The sequence below is a fragment of the Bos indicus genome, chromosome 2 (assembly GCF_029378745.1).
Source record: "Bos indicus isolate NIAB-ARS_2022 breed Sahiwal x Tharparkar chromosome 2, NIAB-ARS_B.indTharparkar_mat_pri_1.0, whole genome shotgun sequence".
Classification (NCBI taxonomy): domain Eukaryota; kingdom Metazoa; phylum Chordata; class Mammalia; order Artiodactyla; family Bovidae; genus Bos; species Bos indicus.
The window spans coordinates 115,629,394-115,646,023 of NC_091761.1; the positions used below are offsets into that span (position 1 = coordinate 115,629,394).

The 16,630-nt window shown below is 37.1% G+C and overlaps 1 protein-coding gene across 8 annotated transcripts in view; it reads left to right on the forward strand.

Annotated features, from left to right (window-relative positions):
* AGFG1 (ArfGAP with FG repeats 1) overlaps positions 1 to 16,630 on the forward strand; it is an 83,442-nt gene that overhangs the window by 41,992 nt on the left and 24,820 nt on the right. For 7 of the 8 annotated variants that reach the window (XM_019977946.2, XM_019977954.2, XM_019977961.2 and 4 more), the window contains exon 3: positions 14,588 to 14,703. The exons of the other annotated variant lie outside the window; for it this stretch is intronic. In XM_019977946.2, the coding sequence (XP_019833505.2) occupies positions 14,588 to 14,703 (116 nt within the window). The remainder of the gene's footprint in view (positions 1 to 14,587; positions 14,704 to 16,630) is intronic. 8 annotated transcript variants of the gene reach the window in all.

Genomic DNA, 16,630 nt, shown 5'->3' on the forward strand with positions numbered 1-16,630 from the left:
TTTGTATGAGCTACTCTGACATTATTGGAAGTGGAATCTGCTCCGCTTGTCTTTTAAGTCGTCTTCATTCTGTAGGAGTCCCCTTCTGTTTTGCATTCCTGTTCTTCTCTCCCCCCTTCTCCTCCTCTGTCAGCTCAGTAGTTTGTTCAGTAGTTTCCCACTGTCAGGATTTTGCTGATTGCATCCATGAAGTGTCAGTGTTCCTCTGTCATCTCGGTTACCTGTAAATAGATAGTCAGATCTAGTAGATTGCTAAGATTTACATTTAACTGAGGGAAGGGAGAAGACTCGGTGTCTCATAGGTTGGGTGTTGTGTTCTTTTGTAGAGACATTTTTGTGTTTGTGTGTATGTTGGGGTGGGGTGGCTAATACTCTGTTGATATCCATTTAGTAGGAATGGTAAAATGGTGATAACTTAGTCTAGGATCCTGTGAGAAGGGAATCCTTGAGACCTTTACAGGGTTTCTGTAAGGTCAAGATTTTTTAAATAATAATTCTCAGATTTGATTTGTGGTGTTTACTCCCAGTCTCATGAATATACAGTGGAGTTTTCCAGAAGCTGCATAACATAAAAATGCAGCAGCTGATGAGAAATCAACTCTTCCGTTTAACCAGGTACTAATGAAATTTGTAAAAATGTATAGCAGTGCCACTCTTTTTATTTTTTAGAAAATATAGCTATTTTTACAATTACAAGTTGGTTACATTAGCATACAGTAGTTTTATTGTTGTCAAAAGTATATTAATATTGCGACAGAGGACAAGATGGTTGGATGGCATCACTGACTCAACGGACATGAGTTTGAGCAAGCTCTGGGAGGTGGTGAAGGACTGGGAAGCTTGACATGCTGCAGTCCATAGGGTCACGGAGTCAGATACAACTGAGTGTCTGAAAAACAATATTGCCTAAGACATGGGGTTAGTATAGCACAACTGCTAATGGGTGTGGGGTTTTTTCTGGTGATGTTAATTAAATATTCTAAAATTTGGGTGTGATAGTGTCACAACTATTGTGAATATACTAAAAACATTAAATGGTACAAATAGGTGAATTATATGGTATCTCAGTAAAGCTTTTGAGGAGTCAAAATAAATACATTAAAACTATTTCTTATAAATATCAGTAGATACAGTGCACATAAATAAAGCCATTTGTGGTCCTCAATATTTGCTTACTTGTGCTTAGTCGCTCAGTCGTGTCTGACTTTTTGCTATTCCATGGATTGTAGCCCACCAGGCTCCTCTGTCCATTTTCCAGGCAAGAATAGTGGAGTTCATTGCCGTTTCTTACTTCAGGGGATCTTTCTTACCCAGGGATCGAACCCCTGACTCCTTTGTCTCCTTCACTGGCAGGCGAATCCTTTACCACTGTGCTACCTGGGAAGCCCCCTCAATATTTAGCTGTTTTCAAAATGAGTTAGTTCTGTAACATCTGCAACAATAAGTAGCTGGTATTTATGTGTGTGTGTGTATCACTGTGAAATTCTTTATTTTGGTCAGTAGCAGTTATTCTTGATGTTCAGTTGTCCCCTTTGGACAGTTAGGTAATCTTTTTGGAAACCTATTTATAACTTATACCACTTCTGCAGATTCCATTTTTACTTAGAAGGGCTTTGTCTAAATATTCCTTTTCCTCTTTTTATATTAACCTGTGAACCATCTATTTGCAAATATTCCAAGAAAACTAAATGTTTCTTCTTCTCATGATTAATTTATGTAGAATATGGTACAAATCAAGCTTACTTCAGAGACTTGTTCTGCATTTGGCCCAGTTCATCTCTCTGTTCCTTTGCCAACGGCTACATTCCCAACCTTAGTCAGCTGCCTGGCAAATGCATGCCTTCAGTCACCAGGACAACCAGACAATAGAGTGTCCATCTAAATCAGTTGCTATCATTGAGCCTTAGATGAAGCTGAACAATGGGTGAGTCGTGTTCATGCTGGAGGTAGCCCTCTGGTGCTGGTGCTGTCTGTCCCTAAACCATTGATAATCCGAGAACAGTTCTTACTTCGTAGGACAAGTGAATAAAACTTCTTAATCTTCAGTTCTAAATGAAATATCAGACTGTCTTGCCCATTCTACTCCCTTGCTTACCTCCGTGTTCTTGTTATATTTTAGGAATGTAAAAAATGTAAAACTTGCTCTGTAGAGAGAGAAACATAAACCTTTGGTAATTTTTCCTTCTTGGCAAGCTTGCTTATCAGATTCATACTGTCTTAGGGAATAAGAACGCTTTGCTTTAAGAGCCTTCACAAATTAAGTTTAGAACAAATGGAACCAAAACATTGGTGGGAATTTTTTTTTTTTTTACCTTTTTAAGAAAATGATTCTAAAGTTTATTCAAAAGATCAAAAAAGTAAAACTAGCAGGAAAGAATTTATGAAGCGAAGAGTAAATAGGATTGGCTCTAGTAGATACTAAATGTAGCTCTGTTTATAGGCAGTAATTTGTAATATAAAATTGAAGTCATTAATTACAGCAATCTGAAACTAGTACAAGGCATGGTAGCCTAGACCTGTAAATATAGTAAATATGTATATGAAGTTATTACAAAATTCAGTCTTGTGTGAAAGGAGTTGGTTATTCAGTTAATGTAGAGTCAGTTAAAATGTTAACTGACATGGTATGCCAGAATCCAGAAAAATTTTAGTTAAGCCATAAAGAAAGCCATAAAAATACAAATAGTAGTCTCAGAGTATTTCCCGATAAGATACTTATTAAAGGGAAAAATAGTGACTTTACTATGGAAAAATCTAGGCTCTATCTTTTTTTTTTTTTTTTTGGTTTTGCAGTTGTTTTTTGGCCACACTGCGTGGCACGTAGAATCTTAGTTCCCTGAGCAGAGATGGACTCTACACTCTCTGCAGTGGAAGTGCAGTCTTAATCACTGGACCACCAGGGAAGTCCCATGGCCTGTATCATTTTAACCAAGTGATTAAAGTTAGCATCACCAGGAATGGGACAAATCATGTACTTCCTAATATGATGTGCTGGGAAGGAAACAACATCACTGATGTGGTATTCCTTCCCAAAATGCATAACATAAATTTAATTATGAGGAAACCTAAATTTAGAAACATAAAATAACTGGCTTATACTGTTCAGAGATGTCAAGGTCATTAAAGACAAAAACAGGCTAAGAAACTGTTCCTGATTAAAGGAGACTAACGAAACAGGACAGTTATGGATACTGTACTGGGAGAACTTTTCCCATTTGCTATTAAAGAATACTATTATGGTAATTGGTTAGTCTTTGGATTAGACAATATTATGAAGTGTTAGTTTCCTGATTTTGATAATTGTGTTATGGTTATATAAAAGAATGTCCTTTTTTTAGGAGATACACATTTAGAGGTAAAAGGTTTACTTCTATAATTTAACTGGTTCCAAAAATTTTTTCGGAGAGAGGAATGATAAAGCAGATGTTAGACTGTGGGTAAATAGCATTTATGGGATTTCTTTCCACCACAATTGCAACTTCTCTGTAAAACAGATTATTTTATAACTAATAAACTAAATGATAGTGTTTAAGGAGGTATACACTTGTAGGTAACATCAAAAAACAAAAGCAGTTATTACTGTAAAATTAATAAAAAATAGCTGACTACATATTTTAACATTTAAACGTATGAGGAATTTATAGACTAAAAGCAATGGAAGAAATCACAAAAGTAAAATTGATAAATTTAGCTAGCTAAAACATGGAAACTTATTAAAGACATATAAAAAAAGACAGGTGACTGTTTTGTTACACATACAGGGTAAGTTACATATGTCATCTTAGTTTGATAAAATAGGGCAGTTGATAATCTTTCTCCAGACTACTTTCCTTGGCTAATATAATGAATCTTACATTTATAAAGCTGTTTATAGTTTACAAATTACATTTATGAATAAACTTGGGTTTAGAAGGTAGGGGCTGCTTACCAAGCTCATACTCCCCTTACTGAAGTAAGAAATGCGGGAAGGCTCCCTCTGCTGGGAAAGCCACAAAACACACAACTGATTGGATGCCTAAGCCTAGGGACTAGGGACTAATCAGATCCTCTCTCTTTTATGAAATTGAATTAAGGTTCACAGAGGCTGGACTGAAAAGATAAGTCACTTAACCAAAAAGGCAGTATGTACTTGGGCCATGTGCAATGTTAATAAGTAAACAGAAAAAAAAAAATTGTGCTGAGATTAAACATGAGCACGGAAGAGACATATGTGTGTAAACTATGTATTTGCAGGGAGTGGGAGCATGGAGAAGGGCTTCAGTTCAGTTTAGTTGTTGAGTCGTGTCGGACTCTTTGCAGCCCCATGGACTGCAGCATGCCATGCCAGGCCTCCCGGTCCATCACCAACTCCCGGAGTCCACCCAAACCATGTCCATTGAGTCAGTGATGCCATCCAGTCATCTCATCCTGTGTCGTCCCCTTCCCCACTGCCCTCAATCTTTCCCAGTATCAGGGTCTTTTCAAATGAGTCAGCTCTTCATATCAGGTGGCCAAAGTATTGGAGTTTCAGCATCAACATCAGTCCTTCCAATGCACACCCAGGACTGATCTCCTTTAGGATGGACTGGTTGGATCTTCTTGCAGTCCAGGGGATTCTCAAGAGTCTTCTCCAACAGCACAGTTCAAAAGCATCAATTCTTCGGTGCTCAGCTTTCTTTACAGTCCAACTCACTTCCATACATGACTATTGGAAAAACCATAGACTTGACTAGATGGACCTTTGTTGTCTGCTTTCTAATATGTTGTCTAGGTTGGTCATAACTTCCCAGGAGTAAGCATCTTTTAATTTCATAGCTGCAGTCACCATCTGCAGTGATTTTGGAGCCCCCCAAAATAAAATCTGACACTGTTTCCACTCTTTCCCCATCTATTTGCCGTGAAGTGATGGGACCAGATGCCATGATCTTAGTTTTCTGAATGTTGAGTTTTAAGCCAGCTTTTTCACTCTCCTTAGGAAACAGGTAATCAGACTGCCTAGGCCCTGGATGACTTCCTGTTTGCAGCCCAGGTTCCCATAAAGTTTTTAAGAGCTACTGTTCACTTTGAGTAAACTTGTTTTATCTGATCAAATGTGGATGAGTTTTGATTCTTTGCAGCCTACCTGGAATGCGGTTCTGACATTTGAAACATTAAATGGAACAGGGCATGGAGTGTGCTGTGAGGTTTGTACGCTGACTTACTTACTTAGTCTCTACTGTAGGTGTCTGAATTAGAGCTCTTGGTGAATTAGAGCTCTTGGTCTCCTTCAGAACCCACAGACACTTGGAATTAAGTTTGGTCTTTCTGCTTCATTTGATTTCTTTTTGATGTCCTAGTATTTGCTTCTTTTTTCTATTTCTTTGTGATTATCAGTTATTTTGAGAATAAGTGTGAAATACCCATTAATCTCTCTCTGTTATTCTCAAGTGAGTGGGTGTATATAATAAATTGGTCCTTAGATAGTCCTCACTCTTGGAAAGTTCTTCCTCCAGGGAAAGACTTCTTTCATTTTATTTTCATCTCTGTTATTCCCCATGTACATTAACTCATACCTCAAAAACGGGCTTTTATTTATTGTCTTATTTAAATCTTTGTTATTCTTGGATACTGGGGTAGTATCATAGTAAGTCCAGGGGTCTTGCAAGTAGTTCAGGGGTCAGCAGACATTTTCTTTAAAGAGCCAGATAGTAAATGTTAGGCTTTTAGATCATACAGTGCCTGTTACAGCTACCCAGCAAAACAGCCCTAGACAATAGATAAACGAGCAGACGTGTCTGTGTTCCAGTGAAACTTCAGCTGTAAATGCAGGCTATAGGCCAGATTTAGCCTGAGAGGTATAATTTGTTAACATCTGGCCTAAATTTGATTTGAGAATTTGGTTTGGTGTATTTATTACTTATTCGTAAGTTGGTACGCTAAATGTTCTAGGTCAGCATGTGTATTTCAAATGGAACAAAGGGAAAAAAAAGTTCTACTGTACTTATATTTCATGGCTGTTAGGAGGTTGCTTTCATTCATGCACCAGATATTTATTCAGAGGCTCCTCTGTGTTTGGCAGGCACTGAGAATACAAATAAATGGTGATGAATTGGAGAGAAGGCACCTGCCATGTGAAATTTACATTTAAAAGTTAGATAAAGGGTATTAAATAAATAATACATTGTGATAATATTGTATGTGTTTTGGTGTGGGGAATTTGCCCCTTTGGAATTGGTGGTTAGGAAAGACTTTATGGCTGGAGAGAGTGATGATGTAAGATGAGTTTGGAGAGTTAATCAGGGGTTAGATCCTTTGGGACCTAAATAGGTGGTGACGAAGAATTTGATTCCTATGCTAAGGAAGCCATTATAAGGCAGTTTTTGCTTAAATTAAAAAACAACAACAAACTGGGATTAAATAAATTGGATTCAATGTCTTTAATCTGATACTCCCTCACCTACCCATTTAGATATCTGGTTCACAAGTCTCGTGTCCTGGTGGTCTGCACATAGAGCTTGTGTGTGCCTGTTTTCAGTGACTCAGGTGTATATGTTCTAATTCTTGCTAAAAGATTTTTTAAAACCAAATTTTGAGATGGAATATACCACATGATCCTAAAAGGATTTATATAAATGCAAGACTATCTGTATCTTTACATAAGGCATATGGATAGTGTTATTATTTCTTTAAGCATTATTAGTTTGTATAAATCCTTTATAGATAGGCCGTTACTGAGAAATACCTGTTAGAAATATTAGCATAGTCATGCTCATATAGTCAGGGTGAGTATAGGAAATTTTAATAATGTAGTTTTTTTCCCCAGTATTTAACTTAAGTCATGACACATATTTGAAGTATATTTTTTTCTGATTATGAGTTTTTAGGACAAACTAAGGCCCCCAAAACCCTTATTTTCTGTCCCTTTTAGGGCAAAATGATATGTTGCTGACAGACTTTGTGTACATCCATGGTAACTCACTAGAGAGTTTCAGTGTTTCCTGTTCATAATTATTTCTGTTAATCTTTTCTTTCTGCTCCTCAAAAGTAGATATTATGCTCATGAATTTTTCAGTTCTTTAAGTCTCCTATTATTTGTTCCTGTATTTTATAGGCAGTATTGTTAATTGCTGTAATTGTATCTTAAAAGAAGGAGGCAGTAATCCTCTCTCTACTGAGGAGAGAAGGGGCAGAAAAAAAACCCCAAAAAACTGAACTCTAGTTGATATGTGTAGATTGGCTTAATGACAAAAGTTTCTGTAATTCCAGAACATCTTCCTGTATTTTCCTTATTTTGTATCTTTGGACCTAGAGGTTACAGGTAGAGTCATGTGACATTGTTTATTCTTTGTATCTATTTTACGAAAATATTGAGGTTGTCTGAATAAAGGTCAGTATCCATTGAAGCAGGTTTCTTTATTGTGTTGTCCTTGAAGGGAATATAAAACTATAACATGTCATATCTATTTGCCTGATGCAACACTTTTTTCTTAACTCTTTCTTTTATATGTGAGTAATTGAGAATTAGTATTTGATTTATTAGTATTGATTAGTATTAGTATTTTTGGTTTTCAGAATTGTTTGTTAAATTGCTTGCACTGCATGTATTTATTACGTGATTTACGTGCAGTGCTGTATATCTTTCATCTGCCCTTCTAGCCCTAGTTTTTAACCCTGTTATGTCTCCAAGCACCTGGTTTGTCGGGGTACACGAGTGGGTTTTCTTGTCTCCTGGAAGGGTTTAACTGATGGAGAATATTGTTAGCAGATCAAAGAAAGGAAGAAGGGAAAGGTTAGGATATTTACTTTCTTAATTTCTTTAGTGTGGGATTTCTGTAGCCTGGCTGCCTCTTCACTGAAGGTCAAAGCTCCCATCAAGTTAAGGTTGAGACCACTTCCTCTCCTCCTCCCTTTGCTGCCAGTAGGTGGTGATAGGCAGGCCCTGCTGTTGATAACGGAGAAGGCAGTGGCACCCCACTCCAGTACTCTTGCCTGGAAACTCCCATGGATGGAGGGGCCTGGTGGGCTGCCGTCTATGGGGTCGCACAGAATCGGACATGACTGAAGCACCTTAGCAGCAGCAGCTGTTGGTAATAACCCTGGGACACTATACTCTCACTGGTGATTTCCTGACAGCCTACTTCGGCTTTAAACAGTCTGTTGCAATTCTCAGATTACCCAAATTGAGTGTGTCATCTGTTTCCTAAGGCTGACCCTGACTGATAAATATACATTGAAATATTCTAGATTCTTTCAGTGTTTATCGTGATTGCAATTCTAAAGTGGATTAGCAGTAGAATAAGGGAGAAAATTATTTTGACAATTTCACGAATTTATTCCGTTGGTTGATGTGTGATTTTATGTTTAATTCTTCCATAAGGTCTGGTTTTAATATTATCAACCTGGCTACTGAACCCTTAGTATGGCACAACCCATTGTTTCAGCATTATGGGGAATTCAAAAGTAGATGAGACACATAGTAATCCTAATACAGGGCAGTTTGTGGTAAGTTTCTTGTGAGAGGTACAAAGTGTTCTAGAAGTTCAAAGAGGGTGATTGTTCCGTTAAGACCACTTTGATTCTGTCTGCAGCAGGAATGAGAGACCCACCGTTTGCTGCGTTTCTGGTAAGACCTCTGCTTTCCAATCCTTGCTTACTTTGTCACCCCATAACACTCCACTGCAAACCACATAAGAGACTAGGCACCAAAGTAATAATAGCTAATGCCATTTAAAATCCACTTGTATATACCTGTTCTGAGTGGAAAACATATTAACTCATTTAACTCGTCCAGCATCTCAATGAAGCAGGTTCTCTTACCCACCCGAGTTGGAATTCACATTAAGGCAATCTGGTTTCCTCAACTAGGCTCATAACTGCCACACCTACCATATTATTCTGTAATTAAAACTAATTATCCATCTCCCCAAAGAGATCATCAAAACGAATTTCATCATGTATGAAGCCTTTTAAATGATGGCTTTCATGTGTCCTCCTTGTCCTCAGTGATGTTTCAAGGCCCCCAGCCCCATGTTATTGTCAGTAGAATTTATCACATGCTCTGTCATACCAGTCAGCCCCTCTCATTCAGTATATATTTTAACACTTCACATGATGAGTATTTTTTTTCTACTAATCATTTCTGGCAGTCCCAGTGTCCACATAATATACCTCAGCCTCCTGAATTCTTTGGCTATTTGTGTCCAGAATCCTTTGTTCTAGTTTAGATATCAGTAACTGTATTCTTAGATTTCAAGTGTAAGTGTCCTGTTTTCTGACCACCACTGCTCCTCTCTTCCCAGCTCATGCCCTCTAATTTCTGACTCCCAAGAGTTCTAGGATAACCTTTAAGACCTCCAGTCCACTGATGCTAAATTTCTTCGTTGTGCATCATTCTTACCATGTTTCCGTTTTTCTTAACCTAGCTTTGATTCCATGGTCTGTAGGTCTCTTGTTATAACCACTCCCTTAACACCTGTTGTATTTTACCTGATTAAAGCCAGCACTCTACCTACTTTGTACCTAAACAGCCAGATGAGCCTGGAGGAAAACACAAAACTGTTTTGACTAATTTCACTTTAAATACCTGTACCTTAAAACCTTAATGCTGTCTGATAGTTGTAGTTTATTCACGCTCTCATTATTCCTTCAACTCAGAAACCCTCTCTTTTCAGTTGAAGGTATTCATTATTTTACTCTTTAAAAAAAAAAAAAAAGCCAAAACAAACATGGAGAAAAGAGAACTTTGTGTGCAGCGTTTTGATTCCTGGGTGGCTCAGATGGTAAAGCGTCTGCTTGCAATGTGGGAGACCCGGGTTCGATCCCTGGGTTGGGAAGATCCTCTGGAGAAGGAAATGGCAACCCACTCCAGTACTCTTGCCTAGAAAATTCCATGGATGGAGGAGCCTGGTGGGCTACAGTCCATGGGGTCACAAAGAGTTGGACACGACTGAGCAACTTCACAATAGGTTCATGATCAGAAGATCTACAAACCTGAAATAGCAGTTTCCAGGAGAATGATAGGAGCAGAAGCCATTTTCAGGGATTAAAATGTGAATGGATCAAAAGGAGGTAGGACTGTGACATTTTCCCAGTTGTGTCTCTGGAATACTGTCTTTGTTTCATGAATCTCGCCCAAGAAAAGATTTAATGGCTAAGTAAATTTGAGAAATGCTGAAAACTATATATAGTATTCGTATGGAAGGAAGTTTCCATCTGCTGGCCTAGATTTTACTAAAGGCTTGTTTTTCAAACTTTGGCCTATTTCACAATCACTGGAAGGGCTTGCTAAGACAGATTGCTGCATACCACCTCCAGAGGTTCTGATTTCACAGGTCTTGGGTGGCTCTTAAAAATTTGCATTTATAAGTTTTTAGGTGATGCTGATGCTGCCAAGTCCAAGAGATTGGAGGATCCCATTTTGAGAGTCACTTCACTTGAATAAGAAATCAACTGCCATGAGTGGCAGGTATAGCTAGAATTTTGAGCAATACAGGAAGTAGCCTTTGCAGGGTAGCAGAGTCAGAAATAAGAGCTGACTAACAACAACGTCAGTGTCAAGGGATTCCCTGGTGGCTCAGGCAGTTAAGAGTCTGCCTGCAATGCGGGAGGCCCAGGTTCATTCCCTGGGTCCAGAAGATCCCCTGGAAAAGGAAATGGCAACCCACTCCCGTTTTCTTGCCTGGAAAATCCAGTGGATGGAGGAGCCTGTCCGATCTGCAAGGAGTCGGACACGACTGAGTGACCACACACAACAACATCATGGAGCTTTGATAGTAAGATAGCATGAATTTGTGGTGGACCGAGGCAGTGAGTTTTCATGATTTTGCCTACCAGTTTGACCTGTCAGGGAGAAAGAACAGACTCTCTGGCAGTTAGTATGAAATTTTGAGTGACTTGTGCATGCGTGCGTGCTAAGTCACTTTAGTTGTGTCCTACTCTTTGCGACGTTATGCACTACAGCCCGCCAGGCTCCTCTGTCCATGGTTTTCCCCAGGCAGGAATACTGGAGTGGGTTGCCATACCCTCCTTCAGGGGATCTTCCTGGCCCAGGTATCTCTTATGTCTCCTGCATTGGCAGGCTGATTCTTTACCACTATTGCCACCTGGGAAGCCCTGAGTGACAGGCTGCTAATTCAGGTATCTATAGAACTTGTCATCAGGCACTCTATCTTTGCTCTGTGTTACCATGTTGAATGCCAAGACAGTTAACTATATGATCTGTCTTTAACCCATTTCCTTTTTGTTTGTATTTTTATTATTTGCTATTCATTAATTGTTTTTAGTTTAAAAAACTGTATGCGTTAGTTAATAGGGGTTTTGGAATACAAAGACTAAATGTCATAAATTATCGTAAGCTAATGCTTTCAATTGCAGTTTAATAAGTCTTTGAGCAAATGTCTTGTTTTCTCACTTGGAAATTTTTTAAATAAAAGAATTAGGAGCTACCAGTTATTTCTTTATAAATGTAATTTTAAAGCCATAGAATTTAAAATTTTTAAATTACATTTTGGGAGAATCATTATAGGTTTCTTGTTGAGAAGAGTCTCGTGTGGACTTTTTAAAAAATATTAATTTTTTTGGTGTATACTTGACTTACAACACTGTGTTAGTTTCATGTATACAGTAAAATGATTCTATACACACACATACGTATTTTTCTTTTCTTAGATTCTTTTCTCACATAGATTGTCACAGAATATTGAGTAGAGTTCCCTGTGCTATACAGTAGATCCTTGTTGGTTATCGTGTATATAGTAGTGTGTGTGTCTTCATCCCAAGCTCCTGATTTTTTCCCCCTTCCCCTACAGTTTCCCCTTTGGTAACCATAAATTTGTTTTCAGTATCTGTAAGTCTGTTTTTGTTTTGTGAATAAATTCATTTACATCTTTTTTTAAAAATTAGATTCTACATATGAGTGATATCATATAATATTTGTCTTTCTCTGACTTACTTCACTTAGTATGATCATTTCTAGGTCCATCGATATTGCTGCAAATGGCATTATTTCATTCTTTGTGTGGCTGAATAGTGTCCCATTTTATACATATGCACCACATCTTCTTCATCCATTCCTCTGCTGATGGACACTGAAGTTGTTTCCATGTCTTCGCTATTGTAAACACTCCTGCAGTGAATATTGGGGTGCAGGTACCCTTTTGGATCCTTTTTTTTTTTTTTTTTAAGTAGCTAAGTATTTATTAGAGAAGCTGGTCCTCTAATAGGGTTTATATAGTACTTGCGGTGTAAGTTGCGTTACCATTCCTGAGTGTTTGCACTTCTTGGGCTTTTCCACGGAAATGTTTTTATAATAGACTGCCTTTGTGTTTGTTGTACTGCCTTAAGTAATGACTTTATAGTATTTGTATTGAGCCCAGAGTAGTAAGGAACCACAAGAAATGTTCTGAAACATGCTTGGGGTACATGGTAGGAGAGGAGAAGGGTGACTGCTTTTTTCCTGTCTTTATTTCTCCTGCATCTACTTCAGTGAGCATGCAAGTAAGCTAGAGAAGGATACTGCTTTTCCATCTCTGATTTCTCAAAATTTTGTTAAGCTTTGGAAGTTATATACTGTGTTCTTTTCACAGTGTTGTTCTTTAAAGTAATATAATTTTGGAAACTTGTGGACTTGTTTTTTAGAGCTTTACTGAGGAATAGTAATTATAATAAATTGTATATATTTAAAATGTACAATTTAATGAGCTTTGACATATGTGAACCATCATTATAGTAACATGATAACATACATTTTCATCATCCCCAAGAATATTGTTGTGCTCCTTCGTAGTGCATCCCCTGATCTGCATTCTGTCACCATAGATAAGTTTACATTTCCTCAAATTTTAAATGAATGGAATTACATAATATGTATACTATGCATGTATACATAACTATGTATACTTTGTTGTGGGGGGTTCTGATGTCTCTCAATCAGCATAACTGAGGGTATATTCACGTAGTTTCTTGTGTCAATAATTTGTTCATTTTTATTGCCAAATAAAGTATCTATATTGCCAAATATTCAAGTATCTAACTTGAATATTCGAAAATTATTAATTCACTTACCTGTTAATGGATATTGGGATTGTTTTCTGTTTGGAGTTAATGAAGCTTCTGTGAACATTTGTGTACAAATCTGAGCATGGACATGTACCTTTATATTTCTTGAGTTAAGTACTTATTTAGAAATGGGATGGTTGGGTTGCATGGTAGGTATATGTTTAACTTTTAAGAAACTGCCAACTATCTTCCAAACTGATTGTACCATTTTTACATTCCTGAGAGTTCTAGTTGTTCCACATTCTCACCAGCATATGATATGGCCAGTCATTTTTAATTTTTTTGGCTAGAACCTTTGTTATTTCAGAAATAAGCATTCTGTGTAGTTTGAGTTGGGTAGAGTAGTTATTTCTGGATTATCGTAATAAATACTTGTCAAAACACCAACTATTTCAATAATAATACACTTATTTATAAGAACGTCCAGAAATAACTGTTCTGTATCAAAAAACTTACTGGCACAAGAGAGTTAAACAATGATCTTTAGAGGAGAAAAGGAAAATTCTTCTAGGGGAAGCTTCATAAAGCATTTTCTCCATTACTTTTCTTTTTGGTGCGGGTCCTGGGGATCAAATGCAGGAACTTATGCTCCATTACATTTCTGATTGATATAGTTCATGAAAAAAGCCTCGCTTTGTCTTGGTTTAGTCTGTTTGGCCATTCTGGTGGTTTGTATGGGTGTCTGTGTAGTGGGGCTCAGTATTATTTTAATTTACATTTTCTACATGGCCTGTGATCTTGGGCTGCTTATTTGCCATCTGTATATCTTCTCTGATGAAGTGTCTGTTCAAATTTTCTATCCACTCTTCAACATATTGTAACTTCCTTTTATCAGTTGGTGGCTTGCCTTATCTGAAGAGCAACAGTTTTAAATTTTGATGAAGCACACTGTATCAACTTTTTTTGTACAGTTCTCTTTATACTTTGTATCCTATTTGAGTACTGCATCATTTTGTTTCTTTGAGTTTTACTAAAAAGTTAGATAATCTCTCTCATTTTTTAGCCATTGGGGGGGAAAAAGCATAGGAGGCAGTTATAAAGCTAGTCATAGCTGCCTTGTATTTTTCTTATATTATACTTTAAAAGCAAATTATATATGATTCTAGTACTTTTTATTTGTTTTTTGGTTGATTTTTAAACCTGTCAAGGATTTAAGAGATTGATTGATTGATCAATTAATTAAGAGATTAATTTGATCAAATTCCTTTGTTTTATGGGGTGAAGGAACTGAGGTTCATAAAGGTTACATGACTTTGCTAATGATTTACAGCTTATGATTATTCTAAGATCAAACAATCTGAGGTCCTCTTAGATCCCGTTTCACTATTTATTTCCCTTTGAGGAGCTGGTCTTTGTGATGCTGTTGATAAGACTTTATTGCATGCTATAACATTAAAATAAATTTAGTTCCTTCATTTGTTGCTTCTTCATTGCTCATTGTGATTAATATCCTATTGAAAGCAATATTATTAAAATTAAAGTAGGTTAGCTTTCTGAATGAATCTTAATTATCTCTTAAAATTTCATTAAGATGTTGAATTTAACTCTTTTGTTTTTGTAATTCTTTCCAAAGGTCTGTAAACAGATTTGGCTAGGATTATTTGATGATAGATCTTCAGCAATTCCAGACTTCAGGGATCCACAAAAAGTGAAAGAGTTCCTACAAGAAAAATATGAAAAGAAAAGATGGTGAGTGAATAGTTTCTATTTAGAGCAAAGGCTCCCCAGATTGCATTAATTATGGGTAAGATTAGTATAACAGGAAGGAAGGAAATAAGTAGGTAGACAGGAAATAAGGAAGTAGGTAGATACTCATTATACTTTGGCTTTTATTGGATTTGATTTCCAATAAAATGGAAATCATTCTGCTTTGTCGTAACTCATCTGTGCCTGGCAGTAGCCTTTTTGTCACCACCAGGCCTCTTACCTTTTTTTGGGAAGTCGGGGATTCTTCCTTCTAGACCTTTACTACCCCTGTTAGCTTCTCTAGACATTATAGTCATGTAAAACCTCCTTTCTTAAAAATCTTCCTTCGTTTAGCATGTGTTTCTTTAGTTTCTTTAATATAGTAAGCACTGCGCTAAAGCACTCATGAAGCAGTCTATTCACTTAATTGCAGGTTACAATAATTCTTTGCTCAAAATATCCCTCTTTGCTCAAACTACCCACCCAAGAAGTCATTTTTCTACCTTGTTAAGAAGGAAGTGTTTATACTTTTTAAACTAGATCTGTCAGATGTTAATTTTTGAAAAGGAGTTAAAACAGATGTACGTGTGGCTAGTGAAGTGTTTTAAAGCAGAGCAAGGGTATATTCATAGAACTAATGTTCAGCTACTTTGAGCTCTTCATTTTAGCTGTATGAGAACAATTTAAGTCAGCTTACTAAGACTCATTAGTGATGAATTCTTGGTTATTTCTTTAGTGTGTGTATTTTAGTTTCAGTAGTGTGTATTTTCCTTCTTGAGAGGTTAAAAAGATGAGAGAGAATCATAAATAGAGGGATAATGAAGAAGTAATGGCCTCTTGTTTGCCAACTGTTCTAGTTGAGGGAATACTTGCTGTGGTTATGAGTGAGGTATCTCCACCTCCATTGGGTGAGCATAGTAGAAAGAAGTGGCTCTAATTTGTATGTTCTGTGAACTTTGTATTCTTACTGTTCTGTGGAGGAGACTAATTTTTGCCAGGGCCATATTCAGCATTACTAGAAACATTAGGTATGAATATAGAAGAAAAAATAACAGCAAGATTTTAGTTCAGGAAAGAAAAAAAAACTTGGAAGATGAGGTGATAGTAAAAACATGGTGCCATAAATAATTCTCTTAAAATGAGGCATATAATTATCTTTTTATCATTTTAGTTCTAAATTTCCAGACCTTTTATCCTGTAGTTAAGACCTTTCTCCTTGATAGCCTTGGCCTAATTTTTCATTTTCTCAAGTTTCACTTTTACCAGCTCAGAGTTAGTTTGAATAGAACTTAGCTGGGTTTTCAAATGCTTTACCTTCAGCTGATAAGAGGAAAGCGTGTGTGAATAAGAGTTGATAGAATTAAAACCGGAAGTCCCCTCTCTCTGCATTAGTGATAACAGCCACAAAATAAAATAATAAAAATTATTTATTCAGACCATAACCAAATAATTGTAAACCTCAAATAATTATTATAATTTGTGTTATCTTTTCTGTCCTGAGAAACAGAATAGTAATAAGAGTAAGATAAATACAAACTTCAGTTGGTGGGTAGGGGAGAGGGAGTGACAGCATTCAGGTAGGCTGGGACTTTTGCATTTTAAACTCATGTTCCTGCACACCTGTGACATGTACATAGTGGGTGGTACAGTGGGTTTGTAGTGTGACATAAGTGAAAGCGAAGTCGCTCAGTCGTGTCCAACTCTCTGTGACCCCATGGATGGAGGAGCCTACTAGGCTCCATGGTATTTTCCAGGCAAGAGTACTGGAGTGGGTTGCCATTTCCTTCTCTGCGACATAAGCATTATCCAAATGCAGTCTCCCTAAAAACCCTCAATGTGGGCAGCTACACTTAAGACATTGAGACTGGTGCTGTCATCTAAAGGGTTTTTGAAATTATTCTGTTAACAAGTTTTTGAGCTCATTTCCTAT